This window comes from Balaenoptera ricei, chromosome 3 (genome assembly GCF_028023285.1).
Source record: "Balaenoptera ricei isolate mBalRic1 chromosome 3, mBalRic1.hap2, whole genome shotgun sequence".
NCBI lineage: Eukaryota > Metazoa > Chordata > Mammalia > Artiodactyla > Balaenopteridae > Balaenoptera > Balaenoptera ricei.
The window spans coordinates 170292443-170316659 of NC_082641.1; the positions used below are offsets into that span (position 1 = coordinate 170292443).

A 24217-nucleotide genomic window follows, 5' to 3' on the forward strand; every position below is an offset into this window, starting at 1 on the left:
AGCAAGGAATGAAGCACTGACACATGCTGCAATGAGGAGGAACCTCAAAATATGCTGAGTGAGAGAAGCCAGACTGGAAAGACCACATTGCGTATGATCCCATTTATATGAAATGTCCAGAATAGGCAAATCCATAGTGTCAAAAAGCAGATTAGTGGTTACCAGGGGCTGGAGGGAGATGGGGAATGGGGAGTGACAGCTAATGAGAATGGGTTTCCTTTTGGGGTGATGGGAATGTTCTGGAACTAGATAGAGGGGATGGTTGACAACATTGTGATTGTGCTATATGCCACTGAATTGTTTACTTCAAATCATTAGTTTTCCATTATGTGAATGTCACCTCAATTAAAAAATTATCTCAATTAGGCCATTCACCTACTGGGGTTGGCCTCTGGCTGGTCACTTAATTGCTTTGTGCCCCAAACTGAGGTTTTGGGGCATCCCAGCTGTAGGAGACCAGGGCGTTGTAAACCACCAAACGACAACCCACCTGCCTGGGGTTGGCCAGTTAAATGGGGATACCACCTTCCCTCCTGGGACTCACCCTGCCAGGTAGGCACATGTCACACCAGCTCTGAATGTCTGGGCACTTCAGAGGCCACGCCCAGAAAGGACTTCTGTGTTTTAAAGGTTGCCCAGCCTCCCTGGTGACCCAAAGAAAGCAAATGAAAGCCACCAGGAGGTGCCATTTTCCTATCTCTTATCAGATGGGCCAGAACCCAAACCCAGATAATGCCCAGAGCCGTGGCAAACAGTGTCTCCTCGCTCAGTGGCCCACAGCATGGATATGGCACCCCAGCCACTCAGCCACAGGACCAGCAAAGGGACCATCTTAGAGGGCTCAAAGCCACTGAGCGTGCACGCACCCATGCACGCATGTGTGCAAAGACCTGGATGGAGGGGACAATCCCACAGGCTCAGATGTTTGATTCTAGCTTCTTTATGGGGCCCATGAGCTCAGGGAACCGCAGAGCCCCATAGGGTGAGTGTGGACTATGAACTTGCAGCTGAGGAGCTGAGGGCCGGAAAGGGGAAGGACCCACTTCCACTGGCTCCGAAGTCCTAGCTGTTGGAGGCAGTGAAGTGTGTGTGCTGGTGACATCACTGCCTGAAATGCCCCCATTTGCTGCAGGGACTAGTGTAATTGCCCTTCATACAGACAGTGTTGATCGTGTACTTGCTCTGAATTGAGGATGCTCCCCAGACCTCTCCCAACTAGAGAATTTCCCCCCATTTTACAGAGGAGGAAACTGAGGCACAGCCGGGCCCCTCCCCCCTCTCCCCACACACCCTGACTTTGGAGGACAGGGTGGGAGGATCAGAGCACACAGGCCAAATCCTGCTTTCTGCTTCCTGAGCTCCATCTGGCCCTGGCTTGGTCCCTGGAATCTGCATGGTCTTCAGGGTCAGGCACCCAGCATACCCACATGTCCACTGGGACCCAGGACTTTCCATCAAGCTCAGACCTGCTCTCCACCACAGCGTGCTGATTACCACACCTGTCCTGGGCCCCCCTCGGGCTACCCCTTGCCCACCTGCACTTAGGACCACCCTCCACCCCAGGACCCCCAATAAATAAAAGAATACCAGCACTTCTGGGGTGCTTATTCTGTTCCAGGTACTCTTCAAAGTATGTGACCTCTTCACAACCACCCAGTGAGGTGGGTTACAGATGAGGCCCCGGGGAGATCAAGTCACTGGTTCAGTCATGCAGCCACTGGGGGCCAGGCAGGCTCTAAACGCACACCTTTTGACTTCACAGCCTCACGGCTTCTAAGAGCTTTCTCCTGCTCACAGCTGTGTCTCTACAGCCAGGCATACAGTAGGTGCTCAATCAGTGTTTGTGGACTAATTGCTTTCTCACAGAACTCACAACTCACCATCCTTCTGCCTGGCATGCCCATATCCAGCCTGCAAACTCCTACTCAAACCTCAAAGCCCCATTTATAATGCCTTCTGCTTAGGAAGTCTTTCTGGCATCCCCCTCTAGGTTCCTCTAGTCCTTGTTCTCTTCCACCAGCCCACAGGACTGGAGGTGTCCATGGGGCTGGGGGTGTTCACGTCTGGCTTTTTCTCCCCCAGTATCGCCCCGCACAGGCTAGGTGGGGGTGGAGGGGTAGGGATAAGGATCATTAAGGATATTAGATTTCTCCCACCCATCCGTCTTTTCTTCCTCTCCTCTCTGGCGATGTGAAGGAAACTTCCTGGAGCAGGAAAAGGCTTGTTATTTATTTTATTAGAAAATAGAGTGTTTATTTAAAGAACATTAAAAGGCCAAGGACCTGCATGAGAGTTGGCATGAGCAGGAGTGGATCTCGGGCTCAGCCAGACTGAGCATCGGGATCCTCTCCATGGGGTCAGGGCCTCAGGGGAGGCCAGGGTGGGGGACCCTCGGGTCTAGCAGGAGGGCAGGGAGCAGTCAGTGAGCACCAGGACGCAGTGCACAGCTGGGGCCAGTGGTGCTGGTCGGCCTCTGCAGGCTCAGCTCACCAGGTACATCCCTGTGGAGGCAGGGTTGTGAGGGGTGCAGGGGGGGCCCTTGCCCCTACCCTGGGATCCCCCAATCCTCTTCAAAACACCCCTGTAACTCACTGTTCCCACTGCCCCATGGACCCCAGCAGCCCGTTGTGGGGACGGGAGAATGGGGGTGGGGATGGGTTCACCAGAGGGGCTTCTGGCTCCCTGCCTTGGGTTCTTGCAAGGATGCCGGCCAGGGGACACTTCTTTTTTTTTTGGCTGCACCCGCGGCACATGGGATCTTAGCTCCCCGACCAGGGATCGAACCCGTGCCCCCCGCAGTGGAAGCTCGGAGTCTTAACCACTGGACCGCCAGGGAAGTCCCGTAGGGGATGCGTCTTGATCCCTCTCATTGGGGCCCTGACCACCCCTCTCTCCACCTGTGCCCCCCATCTTGGGTCTCCAGGCCCCAACACCCACCTATCCTTTCCAAACACCCCAAATGCCTCTCCCACCCCCGCACCCTGGCAGAAGCAAGGAGTGGGGCTCAGAGCCCGGCCTGGTCTTGGCTCCGGGGATGCGCAGCGGCAGGGCGAGGGCGTACCTGTGGCGAACCTTCTCTTTACCAGCGACATGCGGTAGCCACTCCCCACCAGCTCCAGGTCCACGCCGGACAGAGTGGCCCCCTCGCTGGTGAACTGAGCAGCCACAGGGCTGGGTGTGCTGGGCCCCGAGCATGGCTCCCAGCTGGCAGACAGGCGGCCAGAGCCTGGGGAGGTCTGAGGTCAGCTGTGTCCCGTCCCCGACCCCAGTCCTGCTGTGACCTGGGCTCCTCCTCAGCCCTGCACCCGAGCCCTTTGATCTGTGGCTCTGTCTGTTCCGTCTGACTTCCTCTTGTGTCCTGCACCCTTTTCCTTTGGCCCCACGGGGCTGTGTGTGGTTTGCAAAGGAATCCTGCCTCAGGGTCTTTGCACCCCTTGTGCCCACCCCTAGGGATGCCCTCTCCTCCAGCTTTGTCAAAGCCCTTTCAAGCTTTCCTTGATGCCTACACTGCCCTGCTCCTAGCACATCCCCAATCCTCCCCTAGTTTGTTTTTAAAATTTTTTTAGCTGTGTCGCGCAGCTTGCGGGATCTTAGTTAACCAATCAGGGATCGAACCTGCGCCCTCGGCAGTGAAAGTGGAGTCCTAACCACTGGACTGCCAGGGAATTCCCTCTCCCCTAGTTGAAATAAGCCTCTCCCATTTGAGACCCCCAAGACCTTGGGCACAACCATAACTCACCCCCTGTCTCGGACACATCCGGAAGCTTCCATAGGAGCCGCTTCTCCTCCAGGTTCCTGGCATCAAGAGAAGCTTGGTCCGGTCTCCACCAGAAAGGACATTGGGAGCCCAGGGTCCCAGCTCAGTTGCCTCTTGGCTACATGACCCGAGAAAGCCGGGTCTCCTTCCTGGCCTCAGTTTTCCCATGTGTGAAATGGGGGTGGGGTATGGAGCAGCTGGTTCCTGAAGGCTCTACAGCCTTGCAGCACTTTTAGATGATGCATTCGGCCCTATTAATTTGGCTTCTTGGTGGCAGGTTCTACCTTTTGTACAAAACAAAGGCAACGTTGTGCAGTGACTAAAAGCCAGGGGCCACGAGTGGGTGGCTGGGTTGAAATCCTGGTGTGACCTAGGTAAGTGACTTAGCCTCTGTGTGCCTCAGCTCCCCCTCCATAAGTGGGGATGATGGTGGCCAACCCCTTGAGGGATTGCTAAAAGCCCCGAGCCTGTCAGTGTGTGCAGAACACATGGAACAAGCCTGACATGTGGGAAGCTCTCGGTGTCAGACATCATTATTGCTAGTAATATCACCCTTAGCTCCAAGCAAGGTGAGCCCACAGTGAATGGTCAGGCCTAAGATGGACCCTTCAGTTGGCGTATCAAAGGGAGGTCTGCTAGGTTCTGGGGGCACTGCTGAGCTTCCCCAGGCCTCCCACACGCCCTCACCAGGTGGCAGCCGGCTGCAGGCGGATGTTGGTCACAGGCTCCCCTACGGGCAGCAGGATCTGGACATTGGTGAGTGGCGTGGGCACGGCCGTGGCACCAGGCTGGTAGCTGTACTCCACCGAGACCTGAGTGAGGGTCGCCCCGCACTGCCAGTGGGTGCTCAGCTGCAGAGGCACGGACTGGGGACCGGGGCGGGAGAACTGGGGGAAGGGAGAACAGGAGAGAGGACACGGCTTGAGCCGTCCTGTCCTGTCACACCGCGCGCTATTCAGCCACACTGCCCCTGCCACGCCACCCGCCATTCAACCGACCTGACTGCACTGCCTAGGACACCCCAGGGGCTCTTTGTTGATGAGAGGCTGTGTTACAACACATCTCCAGCAGAGGGCAGAAGAGTGCCCCATTCTAACAAAGTCTTGGGGACAGGTGCCAGCTGCCAGGTCCTGGGATCAGACCTCTTCTAATCTGCACGATGGGGCCATCTGCACTAGTGGAGGCCAGGCCCCCCTACACTGCCCACCCCGCCTACAGCTCACCCCACGCTCATTGCTATCAGCCTCCATTTCTGCCGCCTGCTCACCCTCTCCCCACCCATCATCCCCTCCCTGCCCCCTCTGCCCCGCCCCATCCACCTGGCCCACCTGGTACCGCAGCAGCACTACGTTGTAGTAGGAGGCAGCTGGATTCTGTTCTGCCTGACGCTGCAGGGCTTCAGTCAGAGCCGCCATGTTGAGCCAGAAGTCTTTGGTCTCAGGGTCGCTCTGGGAGGGGTCACTGCAGAGACCGGGAATAATCACCCCAACCCTCGGGAGATGCCGTCCCAAGGGCCTCCAGCATCCCACCTACACCAAGGGCTTCCTAAAGATGCAGATTCCCAGGCTAACCTTGGGACCAGTAAAGCATAACTCCCAGGGAAGGGCGAGGGTGGGAAGCAAAAGACGGAAGGAGAGTGAGTTTCAGAGAGGGAGAGCAGCTTGCCCAGGGTCACACAGCAAACCCCGGGAGGCAGAACAGGAATTCAGAGCCGGGGCGCTCCTGGCCCCCACCAGTCCCTGGAACCCCCTAACTTTTCTCCCCTTCCTCAACAGTACCTGAAGAGCAGGTCAGCATTGGGATGGAAGTGCTCAATGGGGGCCGTGTGCACGAGGCGGAAGCTGAGGACCGGTGGGGGTGGGGTTCCGCTGAACACACGCACGATACCAGCAGGGAAGGTCATGGTCAGCTCCCCAGTTACTCGAGCCAGGCAGCTGGTGGGGGCGGGTGGTGAAGGCACTGGGCATTGGCTCAGGGCTCTGCCTGGCACCTCACGCTCCCCTCTCTCCTAGTTTCACGGTAGCCTGTGGCTCACCAGGTCCCTCAAAATCAGCAAGGCTCTGACCATGGCCAGCCTCCCAGCCCGAGCCTCCACCTTTTGTGTCCCTGCCTGGACAGCAATCCAGACACCAGCAAGAATCCACACTGGGCTGAAGGAGACAGGAACACCCCCTTCTCCAGTTCTCTTTTCCCCAGGCCACCAGGAAGCTCAAAGCAAAACATTCAGTTTCGTAACTGTCCTCAGCTTGGGTTTCCGGTCCAATACTCTCCTCCTCTTTGTGGTTTGATCTTAAGGTCTTTTTGGCTGGGCACCGCCCCCAGATTATCCCTGGTCCCTCAACTCACCCTTAACCTGCCCCCTCCACGGGTCTGGCCTCTGGTCTTGCTCCCTTCAGTTTGACGCCCACAGCAGCCTCAGAGGAGTTCCTCTAAACCGTGGCTACATCAATGCCTAGCCCTGCTCAAACGCCTTCCATGGTTCCTACACCCCTCAGGATGGGTCTGGTTGTTCAGCTCAGTGTTCGAAGCTGTTCCACGGTAAAGCAGATCATGAAACCCACTTGAAAGCTGTCCCTGCCGGAACCTAGATGCACAGCCCCCAGGGAACCCTGTTTGCCTGTCACCATCTGCACTGTGCCCCACCACTGTGTACCTGGGGTTGTGGCCACGGAAGTAGGCGTGGACATACTCAGTGAAGGCAGTGGCCACGGGCAGGGCATCCTGGGAGCCCAGGACCACAGGGCTTGGGCCCCGGGAGACTCCTGGGGGTGGCAGGGAGGGAACGAGGGACAGGCAGAGTGAGCACCGGTCCCAGGCTCCAGAACCCGCCCTCTGCCGACACGGCCTCCATTGTATCACTAAGCCACACACCCGGACCAGAGAAGGTGAAACTGAGGCCCAGAGAGGACCCACGTACCATGTCCTGCCTGGGATGAGAAGCTGGGCCGTTCTGGGATGGTGCTGGGGGCTGAAGAGCCCAGTGGGGAGGGGCTCAGGGAACGAGACTGGAAGGGAAGAAGATAGGCCGGCCTGTGAACACCCTAGCAGCAGTGCCCCGATGCTGACCCTGGAGGCGACCCCCAGCCCGGCTCCTGCCACCCCCCCTCACCCTACCAGATCCCCGTTGCTGCGCATGAGGGGACAGGATGCTTTCCTGGAGCGAGGTCTCCGGGGTGGGGCTGCCAGGCCCTCCCTGGCTACAAGGTCAGCAGGTACAGGCATCAAGTCTGGGGAATGAGCATAAGAACAGACATGGCTGAGCTGCTGCCTGGGCCTCTCCAACCTCCCCAGGGGAGGAACTCAGCCCCAAACTGGGAGTCGGGCTTATAGGAGGAGACACCCTGATGGTTGGGAGTCCTAGGGCTACAGAGAAGGTGCTGGACAGGACTGTAGACACTATCTGCAACCCTGAGTCTCCCAGACACCAGACTGGTGGCTCAATAAGGGGTGAGCTCCCCATCACTGGGGGTATGCAAGCAAGGGCTGGATGCTCAGGAGGCAGGCACTCTACGGGGGAGTGGGGATTTGGCAGAGGCATTTTACCCTACATTTGGCAGTTCCAAGGGCAGTCTCCCACCCTGGCTTGTGTCTGAGTCACACCCTTCTAAATTAACTAATCATGGTGTAATACCTAGGTTCCCCTCGCTCTCTTGCTTCCCTAATGTCCCTGCTTTGCTCCATCTACAAACGCTCGCCTCCCCTCCTACCTACACCCCAGGCTGTGCCAAGGTTCTCAACAGGGTTGGATCCTTCATGATGCTGGGGCCGTCCTGCATACTGTAGGGTGTTGAACAGCCTCCCTGGCTTCCACCCCTCAGACCTCAGGTATACCCCACCCCCAAGTGGTGACAATCAAGTGACAGTGGTGACATTGCCAAGTGGCCCCTGAGGGGGCATAACTGGCCCAGTTGAGAACCTTAGTTCTACAGTAAAGCGCAGGCAACTTTATCTGTCTACACTCATGGTCTACACTCACTCCCCTGAGCCCTCCCTTGAACCAGCTCCAACCAGGCTCTTTCTTTAACCACGGATGGTACCAAGCCCCCCACCCCCCGCCACCCCGTCACCACTGCTGGGGACCTCATGTGGTCACAGCCCACAGTCCCTCTGACTCAGGCCCCCAGGAGCCAACCAGTAGCCAATCCCCTCCTTCCTCCCCCCGCTAGCCCTGCCCCTGCTCCACCCTGGGCGCTCTCCTACCCTCTCCCTGGGCAGCCTTCCATCCCACTTCAGCTTGATGATGTCTTCATGCAGCTGTCCACAGGGTGCTCCAGCCTGGCCTCCCCCACCCACCTGACACCTAAAGGCCCAGCCTTGACATGCCCCCACCCCAGCTTCTTCCGCCCCATCTTCCCTGCTCTTTCTGCCCTTCCCTCTCCTTTCAGCTGCCCTCAGGCCCTCTGCCCTGATTCCTCTGCTCTCTGGGTCCCGTGACTGTTTGCTGGCCTGCTCCCCACTGTTACCCCATCACCGCTTACCTGGACTCACCTCCCTGGTCTCTGGCTCTCATCCTTACCTACCAAGCGGCCAGAGAGCCTGCAATCCGAGCAGGTCCCGCCCCTTCTTCGCTCACAGCCCTCCCTCCTGTGGCTCTGACCCTGCTAGGGGTAAAACTCACATTTCTCCCTGGGACCACCAGCCCCCACCTGATCCCCTCTCCCTGCCGACATCTCCCCCTCCACTCCCTCCTTCTCCCTGTCATCAGTCTGTTCCATCCACACTGGCCTCCTAACTGTTCCTCAAAGGGTCTTGCCTGTTTCCACCCCAGGACCTTTGCACAGGCTGTGCCCTCTGCTGGGAATGCCCTTCCCCCCATGTCCATATGGCTGCGTCCTCACCTCCATCAAATCCCAGCTCAGATGTTCCCTCCTCAGGGAGGCCCTACCCTTCTGAGTCCTCACCAGGCACCTGCCACCTCCTGCCTTGTTAAATATCCATATCACTATTGTCCCTGCAAGGGTGAGGGTTTCTGCCTGCCTGGGTCCCGGCTGTGTCCCCAGCACCCTGTTCAGACCCTGGCCACATTAGGTGCTCAATCCTCCCCCAGGACTCAGATAACTCTCAGATTAGGGGTGGAGGAACTCACCTCCTCCAGCCACAGCCTCCACCCCCCAGGGACCCGGGGATGGTGCAAGGGGCTGTGGTGAGTCTGATGGCAGCATGGGCTGCGTCCCCCTCGACTCTGGGGGCGGCACCCTACAGGTAGGTGGGCTCTGTGGGGTGCCCGGGCGGGGAACCCAGGAATCCGGGGAGGGGCCGGGTGCCGCGTGGGACGGTGAGTCCAGGCCGGAGTCCTCCACGTTCTCGGGCGACGAGGAAGAGAAAGGCGAGGGGCTGGAGGTGAAGCCGAGACTGCTAGAGCCTGGGGGAGGGAAGGGGGCAGCCAGCTCCAGACCCCACTCACACGGAGTCCCTTCCATCCTCCCGCAGGCCACGCCCATGTTGAGGAAGGTCCGCCCCCATTCGATGTCTCCCCCATCCCCCCTCCACCCCAGGCCATGCTCTCTGGCTACTTTCACCTCCACTGATGCCTGCCTATACATTGTCATCCTCACTCCCACGAAGGCCACACTTTCTCGCCGGCTCCGCCCACTCGTGCCATGGCCTCGCCCACCCTCACTTTGACCCACAAAGGACCGCCACGTCCTCCCTCCGGCCTGGCCCACGGTCCTGACTACCGGAGCCTCCTATCCTTGCAGTGGCCCCACCCTTCCTCCTGCTGGCCGCCCACGTCCCCGAAGCCCCACCCCCATCACCTGTGAAATCTTCATGGTCAAAGGCGGACTCTAAGGGAGGCCCAAAGAGGTTCCTGGAAACCTGCTCATCCGATTGCAGCTTCTCTGCACAGCTGGGGACAGGGAATGGACAAGAGGGGTGTTTCCATGCCTCCTCCCACTTCAGGACCTTTGTACTTGCTGTTCTTGGTCTTGAGCTCTGTCCCCCAGATCTCCCTACAGCCCCCTCCTGCTCCTCTTCAGGGCTCAGCTCAAAGTCCTCCCCACCTCCTCTGCTACCCCTCCACCACGGCCCCAACTCAAGTCACCCACTCCTATTCTCCATCACATTGCCTGCTTTAGTTTCTTCACAGCACTTGGAAGCATCGAATATGCTCTAACTTATTTACTGTTTTAAAAATCTGAGCCTCCAGAACGTGACCCTGAGAAGGAGGACCTGTCTTGGTCATTTATCTCCAGAACCCAGAATAGCACAAGTACACACAAGGTGCTCAATAAATGTTCATCAAGTGAATGACTAAGTGGTCCCTCAAAAATGGCACGCCCTTAACTCCCTGCCAGGATAAGAGAAGGGGAGTCAGAGACATGGGGAGGCAGCAGGGGAGGAGGAGAGAGGCAGGCACGGCCCTCACCTGCCCACTCATGTGGGCCCAATGCCCCACCTCCCATGGAACCCACCTGCCAGCCCTTGGGGCAGATCGAGGCCTCTGTAGTTTCCCAGCAGTGTCCCCTGCAAGAGATGTACCTCCTTGAGCCTTTCTGTCGCCAGACCTGCACTGCTTCCCACTCCACACACCAAGGAGACCAAGGTTTGGAGCTGTCTAGTCAGCTGCCCAAGGTGACCAGCAAATCAGGCAGAGAGGGGTTCGAACCTGAGCCAACTTGTCTCCAGCTTTTGGCTTCTTTCCCAGCCCCAGCGATCCCTTCTGGCTCTCATTTAATTCTCATAATGACCTCATTTTATAAAAGGAGATCAGAGTGGGTAAGCAGTCTGCCCCAAGTTACAGAGCAGAGCTGGAATTCAAACCCACACCCACACTCCAGGCCCAGTCTCCCTTCCACGTGCTCCTCGTCAAACTCAAGACCCCTTAACAGGCTACTCACGTGAAGAATGGCGTTTCATGGTGCCCTGTGGACAAAGGGGTGGCATCAGGTCAGTGGCATCCAGCCAGCCCCACCTGCCCCCCACACAGCACCTCCCCACGCCTCACCCCGGGGCCAGGAGGGAGGATAAGGCTGCCGGCTGTGGCCCTGAGCTGTGCTGCGGCTGCCTCGGGGCTGCAGGTTGGGGCCCGGGCCGGGGCGGGCTTGATGTGCACGTAGAATTTGCGGGGCTCCTCATCATCGAAATCGGAGTCGCTGGACGAGAAGCGGGAGGGCTCCGCTGTACGTGCACTGCAGTCAAGGGGCCAAGCGGATTCCAACACCGGGTTTCCCTCCAGTCAGCCCTCAAATCCATCTCTTCCTGCTCACATCCCTTCGAGGCGCTGCACAATTCCATCTCTCACCACTTGCCACCCTTGCCTCGACACCATGTATCTGCCATTCTCCTCCCCCCACTAGCCTTCATACAAGCATGCCCTGTCCTAACTAGTAAACTCCTATTCAGCTGCTAAACCCCAACACCGGTGACCCTCTCCTCCAGGAAGTCCCCTTGGCTCCCCCTCTGGGGTAACCGAGCTCCCCGCTCTCCCTCTTGTTCAGCCCTGACCCCGCAGGGTGAGTGTCTGCATTTGAATCTGCTTGGTTCACAACTGGAGGCTCCCCTCAGGATGTACACAGAGAGGGTTGCTAATGGTGGGTGGATCACTGTGGACAGAGCTTTGTCCTTGCTGTGCCAACAACTGCCCCCAGAAGGCGCCAGGAGGATATTGTTCTGGGTCACATCAGGCCGGACAGTGAAACCTTCTTCATCCACCTCTGGACATGTCTGGGGGGACAAGTGGTGAGTTAGTTTTTCTGGTACCAAACCTCCCATCTCACCCTGCCATGCCCCCCCTCCACCTCTGGGCTCTGACTCAGACCAAGAAATAACCCCAATGGCAATAACGATCTTCTCGCAGTTTGTGGGCAGGTTCTTGGAGGAACAGAACATGCCGCAACCTGTCCTGAGGGGCAAATTGAGGCTAAGAGGGGACATCGGTCCCTCCCACGTGGTCCATGGGAGTTTGCAGCCATGGTGGGATTTGAACTTGGTCCCTAAGCTGTGCTACCTCTTGCCCCTTGAGCTCCAGGCTTGGCTTCCAGGCCTGGGTCAGGGGCCAAGGTGGGATGGACCCCTCCCACTTGCAGCCCGGCCTGGCCCCTCCCATGGCACTCACCCCTGAATCGGGCTCCAGGGAATCTCTGGGAATGCAGAAGGAGGTGTCAGTGTCAGCTCCCCCACCTCCTCTGGCCCTCCCCTCTGCCCCCAACACCGGACATGGAACCTGGGGCCAGCCCCTGGGCTGCTATGTTGTCCCAAACTAGCCCTGCAGGTGGTGGGAACTTGGGGCTTGCTTGGGGCCGGGGCGGTGAATTTGGAGTTAGCTGAGCATGGGGTGTTCTCAGTCAACTTGGAAGGGGAGGAACCCTGGAATTAGTCTGAATGTAGGGCTTACCTTGGCAGGGAAATAATGGGGCTAGCCTTGGCAAAGAAAAGAATCCTGGGCTAGCCTGGGCAAGGGTAATCCTGGGCTAGCCAGGGAGACCATGGTCATAGGGAAGAATGTGATACTAGTCTGGGCAGGGAGACTCTTGGCTCGTCTTAACAAAGCAAGAATTGCCAGGCTAGATTAGGTGGGGAAACAGTAAGGCCAGCCTTGACAAAGGGAGAAATCCTGGGCCAGCCGGGGCAGGGGGAACAGGCAGGCCCTGGTCTAGTCTTGGCAAAAGGAGAATTCTGGACTAGCTTGGGCAGCGGTAATATTGAGCCAGTCTGGGACAGAGGAGCTCCTGGCCTAGCCTGGGTAGAGGGACACATGGGCTAGCCTGGAATACGATTCTCCTGGGCTACCCTAAGCAGGGGCCTTCTGGGATACCCTGGGCAGGGGGAGGGATCTTGGGTTAGCCTGGGCCAGGGCTGGGTTGGGGGGCTTCCTCACACAGCTGCAGGTGGCTCCCGCTCCCGCCGGCTCAGTCCTGGGAGGCGAAAGGCCTTGGCTCCCCGCAAACGTTTCATTGCTGAGGACAGATGAGGGGGATGCAGCTGAGCCCTGGGGGTTCCCCTTCCCATTCAGCTCTGCCTCCCTCATCCCCGTGGTCCAGCCTGGGCATCCAGGCCCAGACGTACTTGCCTTCCTGCAGGGCAGCCGCACTGTACGCCTCAAAGTCCAAAGGCCCTGAGACAGAAAAGATTGAGAAACTCAGCTGGGCAGGGAGACTGGGCCTGGCAAGGGTAGCAGTATACCTTTGGCCACACCGTGGCACCTGGATTTGAGCTCAAGACCAGTCAGGGTCCAGGGCCTGAGCCAAGATGCTGAACCAGCCCCAGAGATGGTCATGAGTGGGATGGGCCAAGTGTTCTGGTCCTGCCTTGGATGGTTACCACCTTGGGATGGACTGGAGGGGGGCACTGCCTGAGTTATTTCTTCTACTTCCAGCATTTCTGGGTGGAACTTGGGTGGTTCAGGGGATGGACCATGAGTCTGTGCGGTGGGCTGAGCCTCAGGTGCCAGGATGATGGCCTGGGACTCTCTCTCAAGGGTGATGGGGAGCCACAGAGGTTATATGAGCAGGAGCAGGGCATGACAAACCTGGAGCCAGTGAAGGGCAAGAGTGGGGGCCCACACAAGGAGAGGTGGCCTGAGCTGGTGCTGAGCTACAGAGACAGGAGGGAGAAAAGACAGACCCTAGTGGCTGACTAGAGATAGGGATGTAAACTGTGTAGCAGCATCTACTGAGTGCCTACTATGTGCCAGGTACACACTTTGCCCTTTATCTGCATCAAATTACTGAACATTCGCAACACCATTAGGTGGGGGTTATTATCATCCCCACTTTACAGATGAGGAAACTGAGACTCAGAGAAGGCAAGACAGACGTCCAAGGTCACACAATGAGAGACAAAGAAAAGACACAAACCCAGATATGACCCCCAAAACTTTTGCTCTCAATTCTTCTTCAACTCTGTATCTGGACATTTTCAAATTGGTCTTTTGCTCAACAACCCTCAATGGCTCCCTTGGGCCCTCAGGGGAAAGTCTGAAAGGCTGAGCTTGGCATTCAAGGCCCCTCTGGTATCCAGTTGTAAGAGATTTACACATAAGATCAGGCAGCAGTTCCTCTTCCTCTGTGGGCTGCTGAGTTAGATTTGTCATCAGCCCATTTTTCTGATGAGGAAAACGAAGCCCAGAGAGGTTCATTCTCTGCCCTCTTGAGTCCTGTTCCTTCCCTACAGCTCCACAGCCCAACCCCCACAGATGCCCAGACTCACCCGGCTTCTCCTGGCCTGTGCCCTTGCTCTCTGCAAACTTCCTCAGCAGCATCTCCACGCTGATGTTTTCTATGTTCTGCTTAAACTCCTCATGTACCTGGGCCAGGCGGACGGAGTGCGTAATCAGGCAGGGCCAAGGCCCTCTTGCCCAGAACCCCAGCTTCATTCCCCACCCCTGGTCCCACTCACCTGCCCAATCTGCACATGGGTGTCCTCCACTGAGTGAGCATAAGAGCCCAGCAGTGCCTTCATTTGCCGCAGGTGGGTCTCCTCCATGGCTTGGAAGTGCTGAGGCAGGAGGGAAGGGGCAAATGGGAAGGTGGGGCCACGAGGAGTGGCTATGTGACCCAGCCTGACCAATCAGAATGTTCCAATCCCCTGGCCTCAGTGATTGGTTTGGGGAAGAGCTCTGGGACTTTTGCTGGAACCATGGAAAAAAACACTTTCATACCCTGAGTCAGTGTGTTGGTGGATGCATGTGGGGGCTGCTGGTGTGGTGGCTACTTTGCTACACACACACACACACACACACACACACACACACACACACACACCTGGGAGGGCATGTCTGCCTGGGAGTAAAGCCCTCAGGGAGAAAAACAGACTTGAGAAGCAGAGAGGCACAACTTCCTGCCAATGCCATTTGAGCACCTGGATCCAGCCATACCTGAAGCTCTGCCCCCTGAACTTTTCAGTTCCCTGAGCCTATACGTCTCCTTGTCAGTTTGAATGAAGATTTCTATCACTTGCAACTTTCTATCACTGCAAAATCAGAAAAAAAATCTGATTCTTAATCCTGAGATTCCCAATCTGCTTTTCAAACATTTGGGTAGACAGAGACCCAGAGAGGTGCAGTGCCTTGCCAAAGGTTGCAGAGCTGGTGAGAGATGGAGGCTGGACCAGGAATCCAGGCTTTTCAGCTACCATGACATGTCAGGAGACTCTTGGCTTCTAAACCCTACACTGTCTTTCTTTAAAAACCTCATCAGTGATAATAAAAATAATAATACTAATACTTCATACAGTGGTTTCTATGCACCTGGTACTAGTCTGAAAACTTCACACATGGTGACTCATTTAATCTTCACAACAATTCTATGAGGCAGGTACTATTACTGCTCCGATTTTACAGGTGGGGAAACTAAGGCACAAAACTGATTTGGTTTTTGAACTAATAATAACAGTAACAATAGCTAACTGGCTCTAGAATTCTACGGCTTTAAGCCTGTGATTCTAAGACTTCCGGAGTCGAGGGTTTGGAAGGTTCTGGACTTCTGGGGCCCAGAGCATCCTGGGCCCAGGAATGTGTAGGTCTCCAAGGTACAGATGCCTAGTTCTTACCAGAGCTGAGTCCAGCATCTTCTGCTCGAAGTCGGCACGGGCTGAGTTGTACTTCTCCACTGAACGCCGCAGGCTCTCTGCTGCCTTCTTGGTCTTGGTCTCTGCCTAGGAGGCACGGGGAGGGGATGGGGTTGAGAGGGTGACACTCAGGGCACTTCCCCCGGCCCCATCCCCCAGCACGTAGACTCCTTGGGGTGCTCCGCATGTATGTGGTTCATGCAGGTTCAATGACCATCGCTCTGTGATATGTTTTCACTCTCCCAGCAGGCAGCTCCGTCACCCCTCGGCAAACTCCTCTGACCTGTGTGGGCCAGCGGTGGCTGGGGACCTGCAGCTGTGTGCCCACCTTGTCCATCTCCTTCTGGCTGGTGCTCTCCCTCCGCAGCCGCTCCTGGTCCATGCAACGGTTCAGGTAATTCTCGCGGGACTTGGGCAGGAGCTGGCTGACGCCTGCAAGGACCTGCACAGCGTCCAGGGTGCCCACCGCTTCCTCTTTGCACTGTCGGGGGCGGAGAAGAGCATGCGGGCCACCTGAAGCCACCTGCTGGGGTGCAGGACCTGAGCAGACCCCAGGTGAATGCTGTGAAATTCCCAGCTTCCCAAACTCTGTGGGATTCCAGGTCCTAGAGAATACTTTTTCTGAGTATTCTATGAATTGCAAAAATTTTAACTCTTTAAATAGGTAATATTTACACATAATTCACATTTCAGAAAGTTTTAAGGGATGAGTTCAGGTAAAAACCTCCCATTATTACCATGATACTTCTCCAGAAATAACTGGCACATGGACCATCAAATGTGCCCATTTTTTATGATAAATGGCAACAGTCCATACTGTTAAACTCACTGCTTTTTCCACTTAATAATTCATTCCCAAGATTGTTCCATGTCAGCCTGTAGAAAACTTCCTTGTTCCTCAATTTTTAAAAAACGGTGGTAAAATACATATAACATAAAAGCTGCCATCGTAACCATTTTTAACTGTACAGTATGAAGTACTACCAACTCCCTTTTTTAATAGGGGTTAAAAACCACAGACTCAAGACTTCCCTGGCAGTCCAGCGGTCAAGACTCCGCACTTCCACCGCAGGGAGTGCAGGTTCGATCACTGGTCAGGGAACTAGGATCCTGAATGCCGCAAGGTACACGCGCAAGGTACGGCCAGAAAACAAAACAAAACAAACAAACAAAACCCCCTGCAGATTCTAGGGATCTGTAAATGCAAAGCCTTTATGACTCTAGAATTATAAGCTTCGAATATTTTGGGATCCCGAGAGTCTAAGGTCTGGCTCTTCCAGGGTCTAGAAATGTCAAATAACAAGATCTGTAGCTCCTGATGCTCTAGATCAGGGGTCATTTTCACACAGCACAGAATATTCTTCTTTTGATTTTTTTTTTTCAACCACTTAAAAATGGAAAAACTATTCTTAGCTCAAGGGCTGCACAAAAACAGGTGGTGGGCTGGATGTGGCCCGCGGGCCGTAGTTTGCAGATCCCTACTCTTGAATTTTGAGACTGAAATTCACCAATGCTCAGGTCTGTGAGATTCTGAGTTTGATGTCGTGGAATTAACAGAATTCTCAGAGGCACACACCAGGGGCTGGAGGTTCCAAGGCCCCAGAAGTCCTGGGATCCTGGGAGCCGCTGGCATCCCCCCATCCACCAGCCTTGCGGTACCCACAGCACACACCTTCTTGTGTGCCTTAAGCTGTTCCTCGCCGTAGCGGAGCACGTCCTTGATGAGGTCCTGCAGCTTCCGTGTCAGCTCCAGGTGGCAGAGCGCCAGCTTGTCTGAGGAGACTCGGAAGACCTCCCAGAGTGGGGCGAAGGTTCTGGAAACAGGTGGGGTCACACATCCCGGGCCCAGCAGGCCCAACCCCCCAGGGACCCCTCATACAGCATGGCTGGCATTGGCTCAGGCATCTAATGTGTGCCGGGCCCTGCTAAGCATGAACACGTATGAATTAATTTAATCCCCACTGCAGTTGTGTGAGGCGGGCCTGTGGCAGATGGGGACACTGAGGCATGGGAGGTTCCATAACTCACCCAAGGGCCCTCAGCAAATGAATATCAGAGCTGGAATTTAAACCCAGGCCCAGGCCCCACAGTCCTCTGTCTGGACTCCAGGCTCTGCCTGATACTCACAGGCTGCTGAGACTCAACCTGCCCAAATCAAGTTTGCGGGGCTTTCCCACCTCGACAGAAGACCACTCTGGCCTCCCCACTGCCTTCGTTCTCTGCTGCCGCCATTTCGGCCCCCGACAGAACCTTTGCCCCACAGGAGCCACAGGGAACTTTGCAATGCCAACGGAACCACATCACATCCTGGTTTAAAAGTCACCTGTGTGTTGGGGCCCTGTGGCCCCTTCCCTGTATTTCTCCCCTACTTCATCTCCACTCTGTCCAGGCCCTGCAACCAAGTCAGCCTCTTTGCTCTTCCTTGAACACGTACGGTGCGTTGCTGCCTCAGGGCCTTTGCACTAGCTGAGCCACCTGCCTGGGTCTCTGTCCCGCAGACACCCCCATGGCTGATTCCTTCGCATTATTGAGGTCTTGGCTCCAGAGATAGTGTCCAGCCTCTAATGCTCCTATTTTGTTCTCTTCCTAGCACTTTTCTCCCTGGGAAAGGACTTTGTGCATGTTTGTGGTTAACAACCGTCTTGTCACACATCCCAGATGTACACCTATGAACAGGGCATGAAGGTGACTGGAGGCTTTATCTTTCTTGATTTCCCCGGGCCCCCTGGTGCCTTGAACAGTGCCTGGCACACAGTATGTGCTCAGTAAATATCCAGTGAATGAATGAATGAACTAGTGAATGAATGAACTATATTCCTCTGTCCAATGAGCCCCATAAGCAGGGGGATGACTCCCTGTTCCACATATCACAAGCACGAAGAGATGTCCACCCAAGGGCAGGCTCCTGTTGCCCCCCAGCGCCCCACACCCTTGGCCACTCCTGCCCCACCCAGAGCCCACTCACCCCACCGAGGTCCCGTTGCTGGCCAGCTTGGAAAGTTTTGCCATTGCCTTGGAGTAGGTCTCCTCGATGGTGGCCCTGGGTAGGAGGACAAGGCAAGGATGGGGAAGGTTCTGAGCACACTTGGGAAAGGCCCCACACGCCTGGGCCTCAGTTTCCCCATCTCAAACATCTGAGCAGTGGCTCTCCAGGAGAATGATACAGTCCCCGGACAGGGGGAGGTGTTCTGGAAATTCATAGGAGAGGTTTTTATCCTTAAGTAAAACATCAGTAGTAGTAGCAGCAGTAGCAACAGCAGATAAAAAAATTTGTAAGCACATAATATAAATGTTTTATATGCTTTGTCTCATTTAATTGCAGAAGACAAACTCATATTTCCTTTTTCCCTCTAGACAGACACTGCTAAATGCCTACCTAATATCCACTCACATTTTCATCCTAATAGAACCTCAGTTTTGTTTGGGGTAGCAGTGTGCCCAGTTAAAACCAGTTACCCATTGGGATATTTTCTGATAGAGGCACCCATGGGGTAGCATAAGCAACAGTGGATGGACCCAGGGTCTGAAGGCCCATAAAATAAAGAGTGGCCCCTGTCCTGTATGGCTGCGACAGGTCCCACGTGACAGCCACAAAGAGAAAAACCTGGTTAATAATCCTTTGGACTTTCTGCCCAGATTTAACGGGCGTTCAGCTGCTGAGAAGCTGGGGAGCAGAGGCTGCCTTGCAATTTGAGTTTATTATGTTTTCTCAGACGTCGGAGCATTGACATGCTGAGATGTAGATTATTTCATCATACATGATTTTTCTTTTATCATACTCAGGGCCCGAGACTGAGTTTTCAAAATTCTCCTTGTAAGTAGGTCGTATTAGCGTCTCTTCAGGGGGAGGCGTTAGAACCTGGTGATTGTCATTTAAGATGGGGCATGTGGCTGATAGTATTGAGAACCGTTGGTTTGGAGGGTCTTCAAGCCCATTTGGTTCCTGGAGACCCCAGGGGCCTGGATCCTTTCTGGCAGGGTGTGGTGTGGTGGGAGGATGGAGTGGGCAAGGGAAAAGGGGGCACCAGGGTTGGGGCACAAGATGAGCATGTATGTGTGGACTGTGGGACATGGCCAGGGGGTGGGTGGGGCTTGGGGACCTCACCTCTCCCGGATGAAGTCTGCCAGCTCCTTGGTGGAGATGGGCCCCTGCTTCACGCTGTGGTACAGGACCTCAAAGCCATGGTTCTTCTCTCCCTGCAGGGAATGGGGGTGGAGATTGAGAAAGGGGATGGAGAGGACATCAAGGTTACCTAGCAACAGGGGCTGGGCTGAGGAGCTAACCAGAAGAAGTCCATCCTTTGGTTGTAGGGATTGGTTCAGGCCTGAGCCAATCAGCCTGTTGCATTTCCCCCTGGTCACAAGGATTGGTTCATGGGCCTTAATTTGGTCCAATCAGAAAGAAGCCTGGGTGAATTCCCTGGTGGTCCAGTGGTTAGGACTCTGCGCTTCCACTTCAGGGAGCCTGGGTTCCAACCCTGGTCAAGGAACTAAGATCCCACAAGCCACGAGGCGTGACAAATAAATAAATAAATAAATAAACAAAATTTTAAAATAAATAGAATAAAAATTTAAAAAAAGAAAGAATCCTGGGATTTTTCTCCCATAGTTGAGGGAGAGACATTCTCATTCACTGGTTGTCTCTCTCTGTCACTATCTTTCTGTCTTTGTGTGTGTGTGTATCTCTGCCTCTGTTTGTTCCTTTCTCTATCAGTCTCTTCCCCTGTTTTTCTCTCTACCTTTCCATAAATGATTATGTGGTCACAGGAGATACTGGCAACCAAGCGGAAACCATGAACTTTGGAAAGAAGCTGAACCTGAGAGGGTCTGAATAAAAAGTGTTGAGTAGAGTTGCTGGATCAAACCAACCCTGAAAGCCACACTACTGCACAACTTTTCAATTTTATGAACTAATATGACCCCTGTTGCTTAAGTCACTGTAGTTGTGTTTTCTGTTCTCTTCAACATGAAAACTCCCTCTCTGAGAACCCCACAAAGCAGGATGCAGGTCTGACACCTCTCTCAGGACCCAGCAATATCCAGTACAGGGTGGGGCACAGAAAGGGCATTTCAGTTTGTTGAATAGATGGACAAAAGTTATTTTGCTCTTACCTGGGACTGGTGGGAACAGAGCCTCTACCCTGGTGCCTGCTGATGCCTTGCACCAAACCTCTTTCCTCCTAGTTCTGGGGTCCCCATGGTGGGAGAGGCCAGGGCTGTGCTGTGTGATCCAGATTAGTCACTGTCTCTCTCTGAACCTGTAGTGGCTCCTCATTAAGATGGGGGCAGGGAGTCACCTACCTCTCATATGGGGATGAAGTAAATACCAAGATGATCCACATCACGGTCCCCTAAAGCCCCAAAGGCAACCCTAGTTTTTGCTAATTCATGGTATTACTTAGTTATCATTTTGCTTTAAGGTTGCTCTTGTTTCTTCTCCAAATATATTGATTTAAAAGGGCAACGCTTACCACTATTCTCTTTTTTCTTTTTTTTAAAAAATTTTTTCTTATTTTTAGGCCACACCACACGACATGTGGGATCTTAGCTCCCCGACCAGGGATCGAATCCATGCCCCCTGCAGTGGAAGCGCAGAGCCTTAACCACTGGACTGTCAGGGAAGTCCCTACCACTATTCTAAGTGGAAAGCCAGGACCCCTTGCCATAATGAAGGGGATGGGAAAAAATAAGGCAACAACTATGTTTTAATGCCAGCCAGATTCTGTCACACGTGAAAGGCAACATGTCTGAACACTGAGCTGTCAGTTAAAAAGGGTGATCAGCTGGGGTCGGAGGGAAGTAGAGATATTTTAGCACCAAATGGGGCCTGGTAATTAGACTGAAAGAGGAAGCTCATGGAGGGATCCAATGTTATTTAATTCCCAACACAAATCACTAAAGTGATCCCTTTGGGAGCACTTCACAGACCCTCTGGAAATGATGGTGTCCTCCATCCTCCTCCAACCTGAGGGGTTCACCCTCCCAGTTACCTGGAAGCTTGAAGGATAAAGCCAGAAGTCACCACCAGATAATCCCTCTTGCTGTGCAAATGGAAAAATGGAGGCCAAGACTGGGGAAGACCCAGGACAGCCTCTTGGCCTCGCCAGCAAATAGCAAATGGTGCAGACATGCTGCTCTTTCCCACCACGGTATCTTTGCTGGGGCTGTTACTGTCACCTGGCTCACTAGCCTGCAACTTTTTCGACCCATCCAAATTCTTCCACCTCTCAAGGATCACTGCCAGGCCCTCCTCCTTCAGGAACATTCTTAGACTCTCCTCAGACCCCCACTTCCCTAAACATTCATTGTTGATCCCTCCAGCTCCCCAGGAATATATTTTCTCTCTTCTCATGTCTAGAATTATACTTTTTTTTTAAAATTTAATTTTATCTTTGGCCTCGGCTTATGGGATCTTAGTTCCCTGACCAGAGATTGAACCTGCACCCTTGGCAGTGAAAGCACGCAGTCCTAACTACTGGACCGCCGGGGAATTCCCTAGAATCGTACTTTCAAGGTTCAAGTGTCAAATCCTCCTTTTATGCACTGGGTCACTCTGAGCCAGTGACTTCACCTCTCTGGGTCTCAGTTTCCTCATCTGACAAATGGGGACAATGACAGCACTCACCTCCCAAAGGTCTTGGTGAGATGAGGCTGGTAAAAGACACAGGGCCTCCTGCACAGTGCTGAGGGCTCAGCAAACAGCCCCAGCAGGCCCCTGCCCACCCTGCCCAGGGGATCCTCGGGTGAGGCTGCACCAGGCACCGCCGCCCAGGCCAGCATCTGGAGCTGACTCACAGCCAACTGCTGGCCCGTTTCCCAGACCTGGCAAAGCCCCCAGCAGTGTCTGGCTCCCTCGGGCTGGGCTGGCAGCCGAGGGTCCTGGGAGGGGCTGTCTCGGGCCTGTGTCTTCTTTCAGAACCTCTGGACTCCAATCTTGCTCCCACGCCAGCCCCAGAGAGATCTTTCTAATACAGCTTGATCACGTCCCTCTCTTGCTCACACTTCCCCCGTGGCTCCCCAGTGCCGTCCATGCCTCCAGACCTGACTTGGTCCAACAAGACCGGGGCATCCCTGTCTGGCTTGATTTCCCCTGACTGGAGCCTCCTTCAGGCCAGTCAGGGCCCCAGCGTCACCCAGCAAAGAGTCACCAATACTAACAATAGATTAAAAAAGAAACATTATTTAAAAGAAACAGACATTCCAGGGGTACTACCTTAGTCCTGGGGAAGCAGGAGTTTCATCCCTCTTTCCCAGATGCAGAGACTGAGGCTTTGAGATGCAAAGCCACCTGCCCAAGAGCTCCCAGAAGAGCCCAATTCAAATCCCAAACTCAAAGCTCTTATCCACTGTGTACCAGGCTATCTTTGGAAGGAGGAGTTGGGGGTGGCTTCTATTTTCTCTTTGCTGGTCTGAATTTTCTGCAGCGAACTTGCATGCCTCATACAATGAAAAAGAATTTAAAAGAAATGTAGGTGCCGCATTCCATTAAGAGAAATTTAAAATAAATGTAGGTGCCGCTGTCAGGGTTCCAATACTTGGGCGACCACCGATCCTCAAACAGGTCAACCCCCTTACACAGATCGCCACTAGGGCCTCAGAGACTGGCAGCCCTTTGATGGGGTCACACAGCCATTCAGAGGCAAATCCAAGGACTCTGACCCTTGGGAAGGAGGTGGAGGTCCGTCCCCCCGGCCCCCCACCCCCGCAATTGGCAAGGGGATGCGGCCCCTTTAAGAAAGCAAGTGCTAGTAAGAGGAGCCCCAGCTGGGGAGGGAGAAAGGCATGTTGCCATGGGCAACCAGTTGCCTAGCAACTGGGCTTCCTCTGCAAGCTCTGGGCCTGCAACTGAGGAAGGGGCTTTCTGCCCTGGTCCTTCCCTGATTCTCCTGTTCACATATCCTCTGTGGCTCCCCATTAGCCTAGCTCTGCGGGAGGAGTCCTTGTGCCCTCAACTGGCCACCCAGTGTCACACCTCTGGATTTCTGCCCAGGCTGTTCCCCCTGCCCAGAATGCCTTTCTGACATCCTGGAAAATCAGCCTTCAAAGCCCATGGCAAACACAGCTCTGTGTCCTTGCTCCTCCTCTGGGCATACCCAAGGCTGGGTTCAGCCCTGACCCTACAGGGCTGGGTGTATCTTACTGGCTCTGTGTCCCCCAGACTGGGGGCTTCTCAGGGTCAGGGCTTGGATGGAATCTCTTGGGGGCTCCAGCATCTCCCAGAGTTGGCTGGGTGTGGGGTGGTGGTGACAGGGAGGGAGGGAGGGAGTGAATGAATAAAAACAAGTCTGTCTCACTTGGCTCCTTGCATCACAGTATGTGGTCCCCAGCCTGGAGGGCAGACAGGTGAGGGGGTCCCTAGGGGTCAAGTGAAGAAAACCCCCCAACTCTCCAGGATGGGGAAGATGTGGAAATTCCCTGGCTGGAATGATCCTGGATACTGAAAGTTCAGTCTGGCCCTGGGTTTGAGCCCTGACTCTGCACTTTCTCACTGGGCAACCTCAGGTGAGAGATTCCTACTCTGGGCCTCAGTCTCCCTGTTCAACCTGTGACTTGCCCAAGATCATAAGGCCTATGACGTCTGGGGGTATAGATTCAAACCCAGCCTGACTTTTCCCACTTTAACTTCTACCCCCTGCAGACCCTCCATCTGCCCAAGACTCTGCCCATAAGCCCCCAGGTCCCTCCATCTCCATAAAAGCCCCCACAGCCCTTCCAGGAGCCCCCACCAAAGTAACAGCGGATCTTACTTACCCAAAAATACTCCCCAAAATACGACATCCTGATGGCCTCTATGGAGACCCCCGAAGGCTCCTGTCTGGTGCCTATCTGAAGAGAGAGGCAAGTTTGAGCTGTAGTCATAGCCAGCTCGGGCCTGAGGAAGGGAAATTCCAACTGCTCTCCTTATGGAGGAGGGAGAAAGAGGATGGAGAAGGAACCAAAAACCCCAAGGCT

The 24217-nt window shown here is 54.8% G+C and overlaps 1 protein-coding gene across 1 annotated transcript; it reads right to left on the bottom strand.

Annotated features, from left to right (window-relative positions):
* Positions 1-2392: 2392 nt before the first annotated feature.
* On the bottom strand, positions 2393-24088 carry FCHO1 (FCH and mu domain containing endocytic adaptor 1). Its single transcript, XM_059919751.1, has 26 exons — positions 24017-24088; positions 19371-19462; positions 18231-18305; positions 16938-17079; positions 15594-15746; positions 15248-15352; positions 14096-14194; positions 13907-14003; positions 12768-12812; positions 12576-12654; positions 11814-11838; positions 11365-11422; positions 10704-10882; positions 10597-10621; positions 10171-10222; positions 9514-9605; positions 8844-9119; positions 6872-6984; positions 6675-6762; positions 6411-6519; positions 5536-5691; positions 5086-5218; positions 4445-4644; positions 3740-3795; positions 3062-3226; positions 2393-2501 (listed from the first exon to the last, which is right to left on the bottom strand). The coding sequence occupies exons 1-26, from the start codon at positions 24041-24043 to the stop codon at positions 2482-2484; spliced, it is 2661 nt and encodes an 886-aa protein (XP_059775734.1). The 5' UTR covers positions 24044-24088; the 3' UTR covers positions 2393-2481.
* Positions 24089-24217: the final 129 nt, after the last annotated feature.